The sequence below is a fragment of the Sinocyclocheilus grahami genome, unplaced genomic scaffold (genome assembly GCF_001515645.1).
Source record: "Sinocyclocheilus grahami isolate Dianchi unplaced genomic scaffold, SAMN03320097.WGS_v1.1 scaffold971.1, whole genome shotgun sequence".
NCBI classification, from domain to species: Eukaryota; Metazoa; Chordata; class Actinopteri; order Cypriniformes; family Cyprinidae; genus Sinocyclocheilus; species Sinocyclocheilus grahami.
This window is the reverse complement of record NW_015506150.1, coordinates 228,742-249,170: the sequence shown is the minus strand read 5'-3', so window position 1 is coordinate 249,170 and position 20,429 is coordinate 228,742. Positions and strand designations below refer to the sequence as shown.

Genomic DNA, 20,429 nt, shown 5'->3' with positions numbered 1-20,429 from the left:
AAAAAAACGAAAACAAGGGGTTTTTAAATTATTGTCCAGTTTTAATGTCAAAACATTAAAAGATACTGAATAAGCTGGCTAAATGTCAATAATGGTGTTTATGTGCAAAAATCGTCTCGTAAAACCAACAATACAAGATGTGGTTTACAAGAGATTTTTAAAATACTGTCTAGTTTTAGCATCAAAGCATAAAGATATTGAATTACCTGACTGAATAGCAATCATGTTGCAAAAAAACTGGGTAACGTGCATAAATCTAGGTTTCTGTCAAGTTTTGCTTAAATTGTTGCCCTTTCCGTAATAAAAAAAAAACAATGTTCAAGGCATTTACATGACCTTTACACAATGTTGGCTGCATTCAGTGAAAGCAGAAGCAAAATCCACACAAACCACAGGAGATCTGATGTGATTTCCAACTACAGATTTCCACTCGGCTTTGAGAGAGATGGGAAAATCAGCAGAAATAACGAAAACAGAACTGCTCTCCTGACCTCTACACTGCCAGAAATGGGTCAGATCAAAGGGCGTAAGTTAAGTTTGGCCTGCCGTGTATATATGAGAGGGAAGGACATGATAATGGAGGGCCAAGCCCGAGGGGGGTAGTGGAAACACAACAGGTCATCTCTGATAGGGGTGCTGAACCTGCTGGGTGGTGACCTCACAGGCAGGCAGCCCAAGCCGGTGCCACGAGGCTGTAGTTGCCAGGAATCCACGACGTTTGATCTGGGATTGTTGCGAAAAGGTCAAAGGTCACACCTGGCAGGATCTGACACACTCCTCTTGCAAAAACAACTGCAGAAAGACAATTGCACTGACCACCCCTGGACTGTAGCAAAGGATCAAAACAGCCCATTTCCAAATAATTCTTTCAATGCATTTAGACATTTAGCAGATGCCTTCATACATTGTGTTTACAGTTGCACTCTTACAAACTATTCAAACTCAGACTTTAAAGAAAAACGTTTTTAAATAAAGACTAAAGAGTTATGAAAGTTATGCGACCATGGTGTAGTTTCTTTATGGCCTACGTTTAGCTTTTTACTTCTGTCAGAGTTTCTGCTGATTATATTTAGGCTTCATTTATTTGTTAAGATTATCATGATGAACAAAATGTGAAAGGAATCATGAACTTCTGGTGGTCGCAGAGTTTATTTTCAGCAATATTCCAAAAGCCAATGGAAAAATCCTTTTGGGTTTTTGCCAAGGAAACCAGAGTGATGATAACTTCCAGGTTGGCCTACAAAAATAAGTCATCAATGCAATGCTCTATTAATCTTTAAAGGATTAGTTCACTTCCGGAATAAAAAATTCCTGATGTCCTTTCTTCAGTGGAAAAGAAATGAAGGTTTTTGAGGAAAACATTCCAGGATTTTTTTCCATATAGAGAAAAATCCTGGAATGTTTTCCTCAAAAACCTTCATTTTTTTGCGACTGAAGAAAGAAAGCCATGAACATCTTGGATGACATGGGGGTGAGTAAATTATCAGGAAATATTTATTCTAGAACTAATCCTTTAATTTTACATGTAGAGCCATTGGTTTCATTCGTTGGAACTTACAATCTAGGACATATTCAATGTTACAATCCAATACAAAAGCCTGTAAACAAAGACTGCAATGCACCAGTGTTGTTTGTGGGTAGGTTAAATGCAATAATGCAACAAGTGGGTCATTATTCAGCTTCAAGTCCATGGAAACAAACTCAAGTTGTAAAAATTTTTTTTTAAAAACATTAAGCAAATGCATACTTTTATGTTTATATAGACCAGTTTCATACAACAATTTGTGTCCCAAATCATTATTTATCATGCTAAATAAATATGCTAATGCTAATGAAGGCTTCACAAAGCTCACTTTCAAAAATCATTGTTCACTGCCTTTCACTAAAGTGACAAATTTTCATGTCAGTCACCAAACAGACCTAGAATAACTGACAAATCTCAACAATGCTTCATAGACGGAAAGCTGGATCCAGGGGATGACAAAGTCACATAAGGAACATATATATTCTCAGCTAATATTTGATGTTCAAAATATGATGGCAGATATTGTTTTTGGCTTTGTTTTGTTTTCACATATGCTATCTATCAATTATGAAAACTTTATGAGGTACATTTTGTACTAATGTAACTTAGTACTTCTCACATTACACATGGCTATTTGTCACTGTAGCAATACCTCACTGATTGCATCCATATGTTAATAACGATTCAAGGAAATTCAATGATCTCTGAGAAAATCTTTAAGGATATAACTTTAATTTTCTCACATTTAAAATGCCTGTTTCTTGTTAGCTATACAATGTCTTCGCAAATTTGAAGCAAACACTTACTAAGAAGCCCGAAAGAGAATTATTTGTTTCATGTAGTACATTTGGTTTTCGTTCTGCTGTTTATAAAAAGCAGAACTGCTCTGTTGGTCTTCGATTTCAGAGTGCAAATGAACATTTAACACACTAACCACCAGGTTTTGTTGTGGCTGAAAGGCCTTCTGGTTCCTTCATTAAAAGCATCATCTGTTCTAGTGGTGCTTTATGTTGAGACTATAAATTTGACTGATTTCAATGAGTTAGTTTAAAGCCATAAGGTCTCATTTAAAAAACATTTTACTTTTGCTTGAAAGAGGGGATGTCTTTTCTCTCAAAAAAACTTTACCAAAGTAAACTTTGTTAACCTGAAGCAGCCTTGTTTGCATGATGATGCAAAGTGTGTGATTTTTAACAGATGCTTAAGAGCACTAAGCAGACTGAGGCTGATATCCAATGGATAATAAAAAAGACATTACTCTTCATCATGAAATTCCAGATGTAATTAAATTTTTAAACATTTTAATATATTTTCCATGAAGTGACAGAGAAAACAAACTTACAAAGCAAGTTTGAGCTCAAAATGAACTCAGATGCACCTGGTTTGCTCAAAGCGTTTCAAACTCCATCTCTAATCAGGAAGGAAGGATGAATAAAGCTATACTAGGTTATATAAAATATTATTGCCTTAAAAATGTAGCTCTTTTCTGTGTATCTCCCCAGAGTCCTGTAAATCAAATAAGCTTGAAATGCTGAAAATGTCATGTGCTTGTTTACCCTGACTCTGAAACAAGACCTCACAGTTATTTCGGTTTAATTGGCAAATTTGTTAAGCGAAGCTGAAGTTTCCTGAGTTGAGAAAACATATCTCCGGTTTAGAAATGTATGTACTATGAGGATCAACTTCATTATCTCAGCACACAGTATAGAGTTGGACAAGGGGGGTCAGGGCTTAAAATGTCTTACAGCATGGCCAAATAAACATCCCACGACATTCTTTACTTACACAGTGGTGTACTATAAAGTGGGATGGCATTTGTGAGCAGAGGGTTTACAATTACGCATGTGTTAAATGTAAAGCAGCAATCCTTTTGTTACCATGAAAAAAGAAACTGCTGTAGGACTTTACACATCTGTTCCATTCAGAAATGTTTAATTACATAGTGGCTAAACACAATTCCAGAGTACAAAGCCCCTGATTATTAAAACGCAGATGTCAGTTGTGGGTTCATTCCAAGTCGGTAAACTTCAGTGCTCAAACTGTAAATAGCTCTCTGGATTTAAAATGGGGCTCTGAGCAGGTCTGCAGGAGTAATACACCTTTAGAAAAAAACACTGAGGTGTTGGTTTACACCCTTGATGGTTTTAAAGTATTCGGAGCTAGGGATTTTCCACTTGACTAAAACTATGCAAAATAGTTCTAATAAAAGCCTAAAAACATATGTGCACTTGTGAAAACATTGGCAAGGGTTGCCGGAGTCTATTTAAAATTTCAGTTAAGAGCTTGTGGTTTTACCAGTGGCAAATGCTGACGAAAGAGCTGCTTTCATGAGCAGAACAAGCCCTGAGAAAAGTCTGGAATAATTTATTCATTTTCTATGCCGGAATCTTATATACTAAAATGAAATGGTAAAATAAAACAAGATTTGGATTTCCTGAAGGAAATAAGTGCTCTAAAGGAAATAAATGCTCTAAAGTGCTCCAAAACCTAGTGAGCTGCCTACTTACAGTAGTATTTTTAGTCATCGTAGACATGCACACAAGACAAAGCTTGTTCCATATACAGTATAGGGAACATTATGCTATCTTATAACCTTATTTAAACTGAATTCTGAAATAGCAACAACAAGCTTATTGAAAATATTCATTCAAGATGGCATGAGTCAAGAGAAATGGGTTGATGCATTGCTATCTCAAGACCAATTCATACATATTTTACAAGGTGGATAATTCGTACAAATTCATACGACCTCACTCATACTCATAATTTTGTATGATATCTGTCAGGGGCAGGTTTAGGGGCGGGCTTAGGGGTGGTCATTCATATGAATTCCTACAAATTTGCCACCTCGTAAAATATATACGAATTGCCTTGAGATCGGGTTGGTCGATTTCATTCAGCACGTAGTAAGTATGATTAAGTATTGATAAAATGAGCTAAATATTGGACCATATGACCATATTTGTGTGGATTATGTTTTTTTGCTTAAAGTATTTTGTTTTTAGCTTAGCAACATGTTAACATCAAACTATCGGAATCAACATTGAATGATCTATTTTGAACTTTGAAGACTATTAAAAAAACACCTTAAGAAGGTTTGCCAGCTTAGCTTGTTTCCCAGCCTGGTAAAGTTGGTCTGCTTTGCTGGTTTAAATGTATTAAAGGCTTTTTTGGGACTTGATCAGACCAGCTTAAATCAGCTAAGACCAGCAAACCACCTTAGGTTAGGTAATTCTTGTTTAACAGGGACATGATAGGTGAACCTTAGAAAAAAGGTGTCGAGAAGCCGCTAACATTAACATTTAGGAGTGTGTCAAGCAAACATTGCACAAGCATGTGTTTAAAATAGTCAGGGAGAACTCTTATCACTCTCTTGTGCCTCTAAAACATTGCACCCAAAAACAGGTCTCCCAGAACAGCAAGTCTAATGATTCTACCAGACCTGCATTCAGTCTACACTTAAGTGAGTGTGACAGTGGATTCAACATAAATGCTTTCCAGCTTCACACACTTTAACTGGAAACACAATGCATGCTCTCAGCAATTTCTGGGAGACTCGTGATCAAACATTGGTCCTACACAAGTCTGCTGGCAAACAATGAGAGAGCACATGTCTGTGGTTGCAGCCTAGCATGCATTTACATCATCCACCCAATTCTGACAGCAAGGTACAATACCTCACTGATTGCATCCATATGTTAATAACGATTCAAGGAAATTCAATGATCTCTGAGAAAATCTTTAAGGATATAACTTTAATTTTCTCACATTTAAAATGCCTTGTTCTTGTTAGCTATACAATGTCTTCGCAAATTTGAAGCAAACACTTACTAAGAAGCCCGAAAGAGAATTATTTGTTTCATGTAGTACATTTGGTTTTCGTTCTGCTGTTTATAAAAAGCAGAACTGCTCTGTTGGTCTTCGATTTCAGAGTGCAAATGAACATTTAACACACTAACCACCAGGTTTTGTTGTGGCTGAAAGGCCTTCTGGTTCCTTCATTAAAAGCATCATCTGTTCTAGTGGTGCTTTATGTTGAGACTATAAATTTGACTGATTTCAATGAGTTAGTTTAAAGCCATAAGGTCTCAAAACATTGCACCCAAAAACAGGTCTCCCAGAACAGCAAGTCTAATGATTCTACCAGACCTGCATTCAGTCTACACTTAAGTGAGTGTGACAGTGGATTCAACATAAATGCTTTCCAGCTTCACACACTTTAACTGGAAACACAATGCATGCTCTCAGCAATTTCTGGGAGACTCGTGATCAAACATTGGTCCTACACAAGTCTGCTGGCAAACAATGAGAGAGCACATGTCTGTGGTTGCAGACTAGCATGCATTTACATCATCCACCCAATTCTGACAGCAAGGTATGATCCAGACCAAAAATCGCCTACGGTACTGTGCTATTTGCTTTCTGGCCAGTTATACAGGAAAGACTTAAGTAAAGGCTGGGCTTTCTACACAGGTGTATCTTTAAGTTAGAGCATATTCAATCCTCAAATGCTGCAGTAATAAATAAAATACGATCCCTTGGATTCATTCCATGTTGATTCTGGGATGTTGCCCTTAGGGGCTGTAAAACAAGTAGCCGCTGGAGCCAATAATCTGTAGACAATAATAGAAAACGGAAAAACATGCTACGTAACATCATGATTCAATATAGATGTCTCGGATGGGAGTAATGTACCATATGTCCTAAAGGTTTTGAAACTCACTCAATCGTTTTTATTAGTGGGCCATGCAGGAACTACTTAAACGTGACCGTAGGCACGATGATGCATTGAAGTGCATCTAAAGTTATCCCTTTACAATAATAAACATCTTTAAACATGGACTCTATTAGCGGGTATGGTAATAGAAAACACAGGGTGTCTGTATTCCTGAAAAAAGGAAAATAAGCATTTGGAGTTTACAGAATGGAAGTACTGTATACACTCGGTTATGCTTAAGGCAAGCACACCCAGAGGCCTGGTCAGTGGGTTAATTAAGCTTCCAGAATAAGCCAAGAGTGACGCAATGCCAGATGGCATGTCATCACTGGTATAATTAGTATGATATGATATGCCATTATGACCTCACCATTGAAGTGCTTCTTAATATCGAACCACAGCCACAAGCAACATTGTGGCTGCGACAGTAGAAAGATGGAATGATTGGTAAACTTAGTTGGGTTAAACTTGACTGATGGTGTGGTTGAAAGAGGGATACAATACAGTTATTTCTGGATTGTGAGATCACCCTCATAAACCCTGATGTAGGATCTCACTGGTTGGTCTAGACAGCTAATGTGGAAAAAAGTCCATGTCATCCATGTCTTTCTAGTTGCAAACTCTTGAAATGTCCTCATAGAACTCAAAGGACCTGACCTAGAAATACAGTTCATATAAATCACTCAACTGTATTACAAGGATCAAGGGATGTTGTCCAGGGATAGGTTGCCTGTTTCAAATATTTATGCACTTCTTAAGCTCACACCTTTGGTGTACGTATTAATGAATGCTAAAGCAAACAATTTTCGTCTTAAATCAACCCCAGGGAGTCAGAATGCAGGGCAGCCAATGTGTGGGAAGTGCAGATGGGAGTATTGAGTTACCTTCTCTACTGAGAGGAAGGCGCATCCGTTGTCAAACAATCCCATGCCACACACCTCCCAAGAGATAAAGCACTTTATTTGGCCTTCCAGAAGTAGATGCATTTAGGAATCTTTAAGATTACTTACAACAGAACAGCAATGCATTTTATGGACGACTGTTTCGTGAACCTAGGAGAGGAGGTAATTCTGACTTTGCTATGACAATCTGGCGCTTCTGAATCAGCTACTGTTTTGTTATTATTTTAAGTATTTGCTATTGACTGTTCAAATGCGGAGTTTTGCGCATCGTGTGTGTGTGTGCGCGAGCGAGGGAGCGAGAGAGAGAGCGCGAGAGAGCAAGAGGGAGAGAGCACGAGGGAGTGAGAGAGAGAGAGCGCGAGAGAGCGTGAGAGAGTTTAGAGAGAGAGCGCGAGAGAGGGGGGTCACATCACAGTGGAGTCAGCTGTCTTAACCGTGGCTTGTGTACTGCACACATACCAGCTTCATCACTATGTCTGTCACGCGACTCTGTTCCCCTTTCGGGCTCTGTCTTTACATTTATTTTAAAAGATGAATTATGGTAAGATTATGGTAAGGGGCGTTACATTTCCGACGAGTGCTTGTGGTGTTCGGCCAATCAAAATGCACTGGGTCAGCTGGCCAATCAGAGCAGACTGCGCTTGTCGGAAGAAGGGACTTTGTAGAAAACGAAGCGTTTAAGAGAGGCGGGGCATGTCTTAACCGTGGCTTGTGTACTGCACACATACCAGCTTCATCACTATGTCTGTCACGCGACTCTGTTCCCCTTTCGGGCTCTGTCTTTACATTTATTTTAAAAGATGAATTATGGTAAGATTATGGTAAGGGGCGTTACATTTCCGACGAGTGCTTGTGGTGTTCGGCCAATCAAAATGCACTGGGTCAGCTGGCCAATCAGAGCAGACTGCGCTTGTCGGAAGGAGGGACTTTGTAGAAAACGAAGCGTTTGAGAGAGGCGGGGCATAGAGGGCCTACAATAATGTACAGTATTTGAAAAATAATGTGTTTTTTGAACATTAAAGCATGTCAACATATTGTGTTACACCAAATACACAAAATAATGATCTTTAAAAAAGCATCATATGACCCCTTTAAAAATGTGGAAACCACTCATTGCATCACACCATCTCCTGCCTGCATTATTATTTGTAAAATAGGGGATTTATGCAGTGTGTATACATGGTTATAAGTATACTATTTAATTAATTTAGGGAAATGAACATGTGTCTTAGCCCTCAAGGGACTATTTGGCCAACCAGCTTATTCCTGCTTGAAAAGCAAAATGTTAACCGACGAGTGCTTGTGGTGTTCGGCCAATCAAAATGCACTGGGTCAGCTGGCCAATCAGAGCAGACTGCGCTTGTCGGAAGAAGGGACTTTGTAGAAAACGAAGCGTTTAAGAGAGGCGGGGCATAGAGGACTTACAATAATGTACAGTATTTGAAAAATAATGTGTTTTTTGAACATTAAAGCATGTCAACATATTGTGTTACACCAAATACACAAAATAATGATCTTTAAAAAAGCATCATATGACCCCTTTAAAAATGTGGAAACCACTCATTGCATCACACCATCTCCTGCCTGCATTATTATTTGTAAAATAGGGGCTTTATGCAGTGTGTATACATGGTTATAAGTATACTATTTAATTAATTTAGGGAAATGAACACGTGTCTTAGCCCTCAAGGGACTATTTGGCCAACCAGCTTATTCCTGCTTGAAAAGCAAAATGTTAATGATAGTGTAAAAAAACATAAACTTTGAAGCACATGCATTACTCAACATTACTTACTACCTTCCAGCAACACTACATTCAAGTAAAGTAAAATAGTAAGAAAAAATATATAGTTAAATGGAACCGGAATCGGAACCGGAAAATTTCTAACGATACCCAACCCTAATAATAACCCATAAAAACCATTAGCATTACAATAGTTATTGTAATACTTATACAATACTTATATAGTGTATGAATACAGTTGAAGGCAAAGATAAAAGTTTTTTATAAACAAGGACTGAAACTTTAGCCTGTCCTAAACCTGCAGTGCTTTGCAGGAGAGCTTTCTCAAACATGTCAAATCTCATTGAGACACCAGAAGTTTGAGGCCATGAGAGCCTTGGAGAAACTCAAGTTAAAGGACTCTGAGATTCTGGTGTGTGTTTCCAACTGACAGAGCAATGATTAAAAACACACCTAGGACATGAAATAACAGATTCCAGCACTTCTTTTGTGCTAACATGGTGTGAGAATAAGCACTCAAATTGATGTGAAACCCTCTGTGGCTCTGTTACAAAGTTTGGAAATTCATAGAAATGGTCTTCGAAGAAGGAAATTCTGCCTGCACCATCAATGAGATCACAAAAACTTTTATAATACCTTTCCAGCAGCATCCTAGGATGAAGATAGCCCGTGTTAACTACAAGGTGACAGAGCATCGAGACCATGCATGCAACCAAGGTAGGAAATGGGATACTAATACCTTTAGGTGTTTTTGCTGCGTGTTTGTAATATGTCTTGCAGAAAACAAGTGATAGAGCACCTCATATGCATGTTTGAGCAAAAAGAACCAATGGTTCCCATTGACAAGCACATACATCTCTAACATAATTGTTCTGAAAGGACTAATAAGAAAGAATGTCCAGCATTTGCAGTGTTGTAAGTATACAACCAGCCGACTAAGAGACTTGAGTATTAAGAGAACTCCATAAACCAAAGCGGTCTCAAACTGGTAATTTCATACGCACACTCCAGCTCTTTAATTGATGCCACATGCCAAATAACTCAATCAGCGAACACACTTGAGGCACATGTAACCCATGAACCCCCTGCAGGGTTCATGTGTTCCTCTAGGCCTGGACTACTATCAGCCAGCCATCTGCTCTAAATACCCACAGAACAAAGTCAATTTCATCAACGCCGCCTATAAAAATTCCTTCTTCATGAAGATATAGCCAGAGCCACCACGCAGAGCTCCCAACTAGTCATTAAGATCTTTATTTGTATCACCGTTGGCTTAGAAACTGTTTGTAAAGTTATCTTTGGAAGGATCAGAAAGGGATGGACCAAATTTTCACGGATATCAAGCCAATATCCAGGTTCTGTGTGGAGCGGTAAGACTTTATGAAGAGTGTACACAACTTTAAATGCAAACTGATAGTGCTCTGGAAGACTGTTCCAGATGGTTTGGACCCAAAGTAAACCCTTCTTCACATTACAAACAGCTGCAGTTGTCTCAGACATATGTCTCAATGTATTGCCCATGATAATGACATTAAAACCACAAAGACCAATATGATTAAAATTTACCCTGCTTGATATAATAATAGAGTGAACATTTGTAAATCAAAAACAGATTTATAAACAAACCCGAATCTGACACGGTATCAGCGATTTTCTTTGAAATTAAAGATGAACTTGTTATTCTTTCTTAATGCATATATAAGAACAAATTACTTATGGAAGCGAGGGAACGATTAATCTTAAAAGACAAGTTCCAGGTTCAAAACAAGTTCGACAGCAGCTGGAACCACATCTGTACATTAATTTGACTAGTCCCTCAGTTTGCCTAAACAAACAAAGATCGTGTTTACAGTAATGCATTTACACAACTAATGTTCAGCGGTCTGTAGCTGGATGATCTTTGTGTTGATGTTTTGATGAAGCACCTGCGGTTTCTACTGCTATGACAGCACAGATAAAATATGCTTTAATGGAACAAAAGTTGCAGGTTTAACCTGCATCTCAATACTCTGCCTTTCCAAAAAGCCCCTACTGAGTTTCTATGTGTGAAGATTTAACATTGAAGACCACTCAAGAGTAGCCAAGAGAATAGTAACTTTCCGTTGTTTTATTGCACACAATTCAAGCACGAACAAGTGACTTTAAAAGCCAACAAGTGTTGGAATCTCCCTCTCTGCAATTTACTAAGGTGATTTGATAATTTCACAGAAGTTGCAAAAAACAAATAGAGTAATGGTGGTCAGGAGGTGTGACCCCCAAGCTGAGAAATGATTGGTGGAAATTTCAGTTGGGAAGCATGTTTATGTCAGAGTTGAGGAAAGTAATAATTAAAGCGATGTTGAGCACGCCCATGACAAGAACGTACAAGAAAATGAACAAGATTCAAATACCAAATTGACTTTTCCATATTAAGACCTGGAAAAATAAATGACACGAGAATTGTAGTCTTTAGGGCAGTTCATAATGTAACATGGGACATGACCTGAGCTTCCACAGTTCATGAATCACACTTACTTCAGTTTCCACAGTTTAGTGGTCGACGTCACAGGGTCTGTGAATGGAAGCCCTGTTTCTTCAACTACTGAACCAGCAGGCTAGAATGTGGCTTCCAGCAATTATACACATGAGTCACATCCTGCGGGAGCCTGAGTCTTCACGACTATTAGCCGACATCATCATCTCAGCAGACATGCTGAGACTACACACTGTCTGTGTTTAAAGTTGGTCCACCACAAGTGTAGGAACGTGTACTTTCATTGATACCAAACCCCAGATGATTTTTACATGTACTCTGCACATATCTCAGCATGCTTACACTACACCAAGACAACCGAAAAAAAAATTAGACAGGTTCTGTAAAATAATATTTGTCTACGATAGCATAATCTAGAGGGGGGAGGGGGGAGACAAATCTTAAATCTTAGGCTGTAAATCCTGATTTATTTTTAAGAAAATATATATTTTTTAAAAATAGAACAGCTTCTTGAACTTTTAGACAAAATAATACAATTAAATGCATACATACATACATACATATACTTAACAAAAAAGTTTCCAAAAGTGTATTTTATGGCTTATAATATGGTATGTTACAGTGAGAATAGGGAACTATCTATCTATCTATCTATAGTGTGTGTGTGTGTGTGTGTGTGTGTGTCTGTACTCTGGTTTCATGTGGTTTTGAAAAAAAATGGAAACCATTTTATAGTAATTCCAATCAAAGTTTAATTTATTGGCTCTGTAAAAAATGTCAAAATTCAAGAAAAAAGTAATAGCATTTTTCTTACATCTTAAATACATGTTTATATAGCTTCATCATTATTCTAACATAAAAAAATTCAATTATCTGATATTTTATTCGAGACTTCCTGACCTTCACATCCAGTCATGAAGGACTGCAGGTGTCCTCTTTTTGACATCATTTCCTTTTTATGTCCCCCCTTCCCAAATAAGCAAAATGTTATGCTTCTCTTAACATGCACCACTAACATGAAATGCAGATACAATGAAACAGCACTCAGTGGTGTGGCGCTCACACGTCCAACTTTCCAGGAAAGTACTCCAACACGTTTCAACGCTGGAGAGACTAGTGAGGTTTATTTATGTAGTGAACCTGAGACCTCCTCAGCTTTTAGTCAAATCCCACAAGATTAAATACATGAGAGAGTGAAAGTGCAGGGCAAAGTGATTAGAAGGCCAATAAGCTCTCCAGTGTAACCATTCGCCAACAATGGAGCAGTGTACTTTACCCCACTCACCATACATCTGACCTTCAGTAGAGGTCTGAAGAGTTGAGATTGAAATCAGGCCTCCCCATTGGGCCGTCTAAAAATCCTGAGTTCATACTGAGCAATTGTTTTAAACTTAAGCGGTAAAATGGAAGAAAGTACATTTAAACCAACAGAAGAACTTCAAACAAACTGTTCCCAGTGAATTACTGCATAAGCAAATAACATATATGCTGCATCCCAATTCGCATACTATCCGTCCTAAATAGTATTCGAAAATAGAATTAGTATGTCCCAAATCATAGTATGTTTAAAAAAGTATGCCAAAGATTCCTGGATGGCCTACTACTTCCGGTTAGAATTTTAAGTGCAGATCGATGCACACTCTAACGGCTAATATTGCCCACAACACATTGCACGTTGGACGAGGATTCAATTAGAACTACAAACACGCATTAAAAGTGTTTTTAAAAAACTACAAACATGGTGGATATACTCGACCAACGGACAGGTAGATGAACGGATTTGAGTGATAAATAATCAATGTCTAACCTGATGAAAAAAATATAAATTTAATGTTATCCACGTTATATTTCATTATATTATTTCATTATAATGATACTTTTGGTCATTAACTTTTAAATGCATCATTATGCAAACACATGAGCAGAGTTCTCGGCATGATAGACCCGCGACTGGCAGATCAACGTACCTCTTAATTTCTCTCCAATACGGTAGGAAATCAAATTAAACGAAATGTGGATGATGTTAACTGTGATAAGATGATTGACAGGGCAGTTTAAACAGTGACAGAATGCACGTAACTAAGCAACAGAGCGTTCGTTAAAGACGCAGTTATGATGAAGTAGTATGTCCCAAAGCTTGCCTACTATTCTTCTACATACTCAAAAGTATGTACTTTTTCTTCACAAAAAGAGTACATACTTTTTGGGCATAGTATAAGTAGGCGAATTGGGACGCAGCAATAGTGTCAATAAAATGAGCAATGAAAGATCTCATCATCTGGCAAAAAACTGGGCAATGACTTGAATAGGATTATGATAGTGTCCAAAAAAACGACATGACTGAACGTTTTTCCGCATTCACATGTGCTCCTGACATCCAACCCTCCTTCCAACAGTGCATTTCCTGTCACTTTTCTATGTAGACAGAGGTGCACTGCAAAAAATTTAAGCGTTTGCTCTAAATATGAATAAACACACTTTAACAGATACAGACACCACAGTGGGGCCCTTGAGTTTCAAGACGACCTTTTACCACTCTATGACGACTTTGCTCTCAGAAAACCATCTGTCTTCAAATTTTTGATAAACATTTGTAATACTAAACACTGTTCTTCATAGACTCAGATAGTTTGACTGACCAAATCGACTGGCTTGGTTTTAGAATTTCCTGTCACTTTTCTATGTAGACAGAGGTGCACTGCAAAAAATGTAAGCGTTTGCTCTAAATATGAATAAACACACTTTAACAGATACAGACACCACAGTGGGGCCCTTGAGTTTCAAGACGACCTTTTACCACTCTGTGACGACTTTGCTCTCAGAAAACCATCTGTCTTCAAATTTTTGATAAACATTTGTAATACTAAACACTGCTCTTCATAGACTCAGAAGGAAGCCATAATTTCATTCAAAATAAGCGCAAGAGAAGCCAAGTGCGATAGAGGAACACTGTTCCAGACTGCGGACAGCCGTTTGTCAGAGAAAACAGATGTTTGCTTGGCTGCCGCATCGCGTTTTCCACTCTTTCTCAGGCTTTGCCAAAATTCCCCCAAGAGTCTTTTCATTCATCAGCTTTGCCCAACAGCTCTAGGTCTTTCCTGTGACCCCGCAGGACTCCTAAAACCAAGGCAAGCCAGGCTATTCTATCTTTATGGAGTCGCATTATATCTGACGCAGTTTTACGAGGGCCTAAATCAAAGAAGATCCACCGATAAAGTGGAATATGCGACGTAAATCAAGACTTGTACTGTATATCAGCGAGCTGGAGTTGCTATCTAAACCAAAGACTTGTTGTTTATCTCCACTTTCTGTCAAGTACAAAATTCTGGCTTGTGATCTGGAAAACAAAGCCCCCCGTGAGTACGCATCTGCTCGACGAAGTAGCTCGATCTTGCAGAATTTACAGTCTCTTGGAAGCACATGCAATTCAGTTGTCGTGTTTTCTTCCTCGTAATCCCAGGCTGGCCCACTTATTGTGCAACGAAATAAGGCAATATGCCCACACATTCCTGCTGCGCTGGTATCCGCTTAGAGTCGGTCATGCAGAAAATGTTTGGCAGAGGAATTGCCATGCTGTCTGGCCTGAGCGTGTTGATGGGCACGAACCGAACCCCGCCGAGCGGCTGGGGAAACCCCACACACTCACACACACACACACACACACACACACACACACACACACACACAGAGACAGACAGGTGCACCGTTTGCTTAGTATTCAAGTGCTTGCATAGCTAGAATGACAAGCTTTGGTAGTCATTTAGCTTATTAAAAGGAAAACATATACGGTGGGGTTTTATCATAAACTATGACTGGATATCTTCTTAATCACTGTATATTAAATTCTGCCGAGTTGATGATGAGGAAAATAGGCTAATGGTGGAAAGAATGTGATACGATGCTGGCACAGTGCAATTCACAGGGTTTTTCCATGATGTTATCTGTTCTTGCGTTGGTTGTATTACAATAGATATCGGTTGGGCTTTTTAAGGTTCTGAAAAGAATGAAAGACAATAACAGCGACACTGAGGTCACAGCTGGGACACTAAACTTCTGAGTTTCAAAATATATCATTTTAGAGACACAATAAATGATTTGGGGGGGAAAAAGACTATTTTCTTAATTACAAATTGATTAGGTCTACTAATAAAAGTGAGAAATGCATAGTCTTTTTCACATTTAACAGTTAGATATAGCTCAATATCAATATTAAATAAGAATAATAGAATTTATAGAATTACCATGTTAAACTTTGTAGCAATATGATCACATAAATAATAATAATAATAATAATAATTTTAAACTTTGTAGCAGTATGCTGGCATAAAAATAATAATAGTTTTAAATGATAAATTATTGTAATTATTTAGATTTTATTTAAATTTTAAATGATATATTATTTAATCTTAAATTATTATAACTTAAAACTTTGTAGCAATATGATGGCATAAAATATTTTAATTTTGTTTTCATTTAAATTATAAATTATTTTAATTTTAAATATTATAATTTAAAACTTTGTAGCAACATAATGGCATAAAATAATAATAATTATTATTATTATTTACAACTTTGTAACAAATTATGATGGCATGAATAAAAATAAAAGTATTATTATTAATTTAAAACTTTGCAGCAATGTGATGGCATAAATAATAATAATATCAATGAGAAGAAGAAGAAGAAGAAGAATTATTATTTAGTAAATACTGTGTCATTTTAACAGATATAGCTCTAAATAAAGATAATAATAATACTTTACTAATAAATATTTGTAATCATTTTTTTTTATTATTCTAAAAGTTTTTATTGCTGTGGTCTAATAATTATTTGGTAAATAAAAACAACTTTAAAAAGTTGAAACCACTTAAATTTGTGATATCTGCATATAGGCTCTTTGACACTTTAAATAATCATAAAATATTGGTTGTTGAGTAAAATACTAATTTATTTCGACACCTGTTACCTATCAACCTGTTACTGATTCAGTGATTAATTCAGTGCAAGATTCATCACACAGATTCAAACCGGTAACTTAAGGTGATTATTTTAAATCGTATTGAACAACTTTCAAAAGTCAGCTCAAAAGAGCTGTTCGTGCTCGAATCGGACTACACATCTCATGCTATTTTTTTATGTAAGTCCGTGAGCACAATACAACAGCAAGATGCGATTTTGCAAAGAAAATGTTGCTTTTGTATCACACCAAATTCAATTCAGACTGGCATTCATAACGGTAAAATATGACTCAGCAGCGACAGTGTATAATGAAACATGGTGCAGAAAACCATTTCCCTGTCTGTCTGCCCCAGTTCACAATTAAAGTGTTGTAAATCAATTTTACTCGGTCGCTTTATACGTGACAATCTGTCCACAATGCGAGGAAAACAGGCAGTTTTGCTGAGCTTTGATCTTTCTCTGATTGGTTCTTTTGATGCGAAAGGAACTAACCAATGACAGAGCAACAGGGGGCACGACTGCTGGCACACAACTCACCCTTTCATTACCCAAAACAAGCTGCTGCCTTTCCTTTCAGAACAGCAAACACACTTTAAGAGGAAAACAAAATATTTGCCTAGATAAATGCTGATTGACCGAGGAACACAAACACACAGACTTGTCAATGAAGTAACAGTTGGCGCCTGTTTCCCCTTCGTCCAGGCCGAAAAAAGCCTCATTATGCCAGGAATATGATGCAAAGAGGGCCATGTGGTTAAAATATCAAAGAGCAGTGGAATGTTATATATTTTCACAAATATCACCCCATATATACACATATAGACATCTCTTTATGACACTGACCGAGCAGGAGCGCTGACAGGAATGCGTCTGATCTCTCGCCTGCTCATCGGTAGAACTGTGCCGACTTCATCTACTGAAGTCTAAACTACTGCTTTTCTCTCTCTATTAATCACTTTCTGTCCCTGGGCAAAGGCACGAGTCTGATTTGGCTTACACAGACCACCGCTCTCAGAATGTCATGCTCTGTTCCCATCTGTCTGGACTGCTGTCCAAGCACTGTTTTAAATATCTCAATCATTTTAGGATTTTTAAGTTGAAGACCGTTACGACATACAAAACACTCTCCAGAATAGTTGTCTGTAAGGGCCTATTGAATATTCAATACATTTTCAACCAAAAATGTAAATTTGCTGAACACGTACTCACCTTTAAGCCATCTAAGATATTGATGAGTTTGTTTCTTTATCAGAACAGATTTGGAGAAATGTATAATTGCATCACTTGCTCACCAATGAATCCTCTGCAGTGAATGGGTGCCGTCAGAATGAGAGTCCAAACAGCTGCTAAAACCATCACAATAATCCATACCACTCCAGTCCATTTTGTGAAACCAAAAGCTGCATGTCTGTATATATATATTTTTTTACCAGTGAACAAGTCATTTCGTCTGAATCAGGAGAGAAATATGCACAGATCAAGATAACTTATAAGCAAAAACATTTCTAAACAATTATGTTGGTGGATTTTGATGTGAGAGGACAATAGGGTAAGGACTTTTTAGCCAAATATATTTACAAATATTTTTAGCCAAAAGCAACAGCTAAAGTTACTTTAAAGATGTATTGTTTTGTTTAGTTTTTTTTACAAATATACAGCTTTTCACTTCACAAGATTAGGGTCATGTGAATTACTTGTGGATTATTGTGATGTTTTTATCAGCTGTTTGGACTCTCATTCTGACGGCACCCATTCACTGCAGAGCATCCACTGGTGAGCAAGTGATGAAATGCTAAATGTCTCCAGATCTGTTCCCATTAAAAAATAAACTCATCTACATCTTGGATGACCTAAGGGTGAGTAAGTTTTCAGCAAATTCTCATTTTTGGTTGAACTATATTCCTTTAAAACATCAAAGCTCTGTATTTACAATATGATCCTGACAGTCTGCTAAAAAAAAAAACCTAAAAGGTATCAACTACCCCACAACATTTACTATGGTAATATAGTTTCCACAAAAACTGAAAGAAAAAAGCATTACAAAAACGAAATCCCACGTGGAAAGAAACTGAAATATTATGTAAATACTTCTACAAATGTTGTAATATATGTAAACCTGTCAAATATTTTTTTTTCATTGATTAAAGAAGCTTACAGAATCTTTTGGTTGTTTTGTATAATATTCTTGATTTATTGGTTTGTGAAAGTGGCTAATATAACAATACCACAGATTTACAACTTTACTTACGATGGTATTTTGCAGGAACTATGATTTTTATTTTATTTTATTTTTTGGCTTTAATAGTCAAAAAGGGTGTTTGGCCTCTCTTTGCAGTTACGCATCGCACACTTTAAACCCTGCGCCACTTGTAACATTAGGTTGGGGGAGGACTAAAATGCATGTGAATCGTTTGAAGGTGAGACCTGCACACACAAACTTTCTAGAGTTTTCCTCTGCTACAGTAGCTTTCAGAATTGCGTAAGAGCATTTCGTACCACAAATTAAAATTTTTATATATTTACGAGGGCGACTAACAGAAAACGAAAGCTTGTGAGCTGCTGCCTACACAGACAACTGGCCAGCAAAGGCGCTTTTGACCGGCATAAACATTTGACCAAACATAAATGAACACGCCGCAATGATCGATTTGAATGACCTGAACATGCATAACGTTGACTAAAAATGTTTGATTTGAACATAAATGACAAAACGTTTGATTCAAACGTTCGATTTGACATCCAACGCGTTTCATTCGAACGCACAATGTTCAATTCGAACGTTCGAACAGATATATATTGATGCTCAGAAATGTTCAATTCAAACGTTGAAGTGCTCACATGATGCCCAAAATACTATGTGGGCACCTCACTGTACACTGTATGGAACCTTGCCCTGCCACGTCTATAAAACTTGTACTCACTTTTCTGTAGGCAAGTTGCAGGTAGTTATAGGGATTTCTTCGATTGAAATCTTGAATGGCATCCTCGCTAATTTTATGCATGGATTGGGCTCCAATTTTTCCCTCAATGCATTGATTTAAACAATGCCCTCTATAGAGGATCACTTCAAAAATCTTATCAGTCAGAAAGCTGTCAAAGCGATGCTGGTCACTGCATTTCAGCCTGCATCTGATTCGGGTCTGGCGCACTTCGGAGAAACTCTTCAGCGCGCTCTCCATGTACCGCACCACATTGCCATAGTCTCCTTTATAAAAAGCCTCCACTCCGTTGTCATGAAGCAGGTCGAACGGTTCCAGGGTGGCCGATGACAGCAGAAGTGCCTGGAGGATACATGTCAAAAAGCCGTAGATTTTGGAGTTCACATCCATCTTCTGGAGCTGCTGCGTAATAGTGCGCAAAATAACGCGCTCTGAGAGTGATGAATAAACACAATCCCGGCGGGTCTAGTGGATGTTACAGAGGAAACAGGCTAATGAAAGCGACGGCTTAACTACCGTTCTAAGCTTCGAGGCAGTTTCGTTGTCACTCATAATGAATGACCGATTACTAGGGAAATGTTTAGCAATGACCCCCGTCCCTCCCATCCATTCTGTGCTGACTCCTCCCCTACAGCCCACACAAGAAAGAAATAGGCTAACAATTGTTTAACATGACGGCTGTCTGACGTTTTATTTAATTTTTGCACAACGACATATTAGTTCTTCTGAAATTTTTAACTTAAAGAAGTACTTAAACAGTCTTGTCTCTATTACAGACAATAGGCTACACTGATTCACAGACATGACTTTCTAGTGAGATGATTCTCACAAAGCCCTCGAAAGCGAAGACCTCCTGTCGCCGCTTCAACGTCTCCCTCTAGAGGATAGAAATCATAATGCAGCGCTCCTGAATATCAACCAATACAACATCAAACGCTATTGTTCGACTAAAAACATTTTTTAAATGAGTATAAGGGATAATACAGTCAGGTGTTAAAGCTTCCGCTAGTTTTGCTAATATTTTGCAACAACGTCAATCTATTTTAAAGGGGTCATATGATGTTGCTAAAAAGAACATTATTTGGTGTAATGAACTGTGTTTATGCGGTTTAAGGTTAAAAAAACACATTATTTTCCACATGCTGTACATTATTGTTTCTCCTCTATGCA

The 20,429-nt window shown here is 37.7% G+C and overlaps 1 protein-coding gene across 1 annotated transcript in view; it reads right to left on the bottom strand.

Moving 5' to 3' along the window:
* Positions 1 to 19,649, bottom strand: part of LOC107564922 (prolyl 3-hydroxylase 2-like) — a 55,857-nt gene extending 36,208 nt beyond the window's left edge. The window contains exon 1 of the mRNA XM_016250091.1: positions 19,242 to 19,649. Coding sequence (XP_016105577.1) covers positions 19,242 to 19,649 — 408 coding nt within the window. The remainder of the gene's footprint in view (positions 1 to 19,241) is intronic.
* Positions 19,650 to 20,429: the final 780 nt, after the last annotated feature.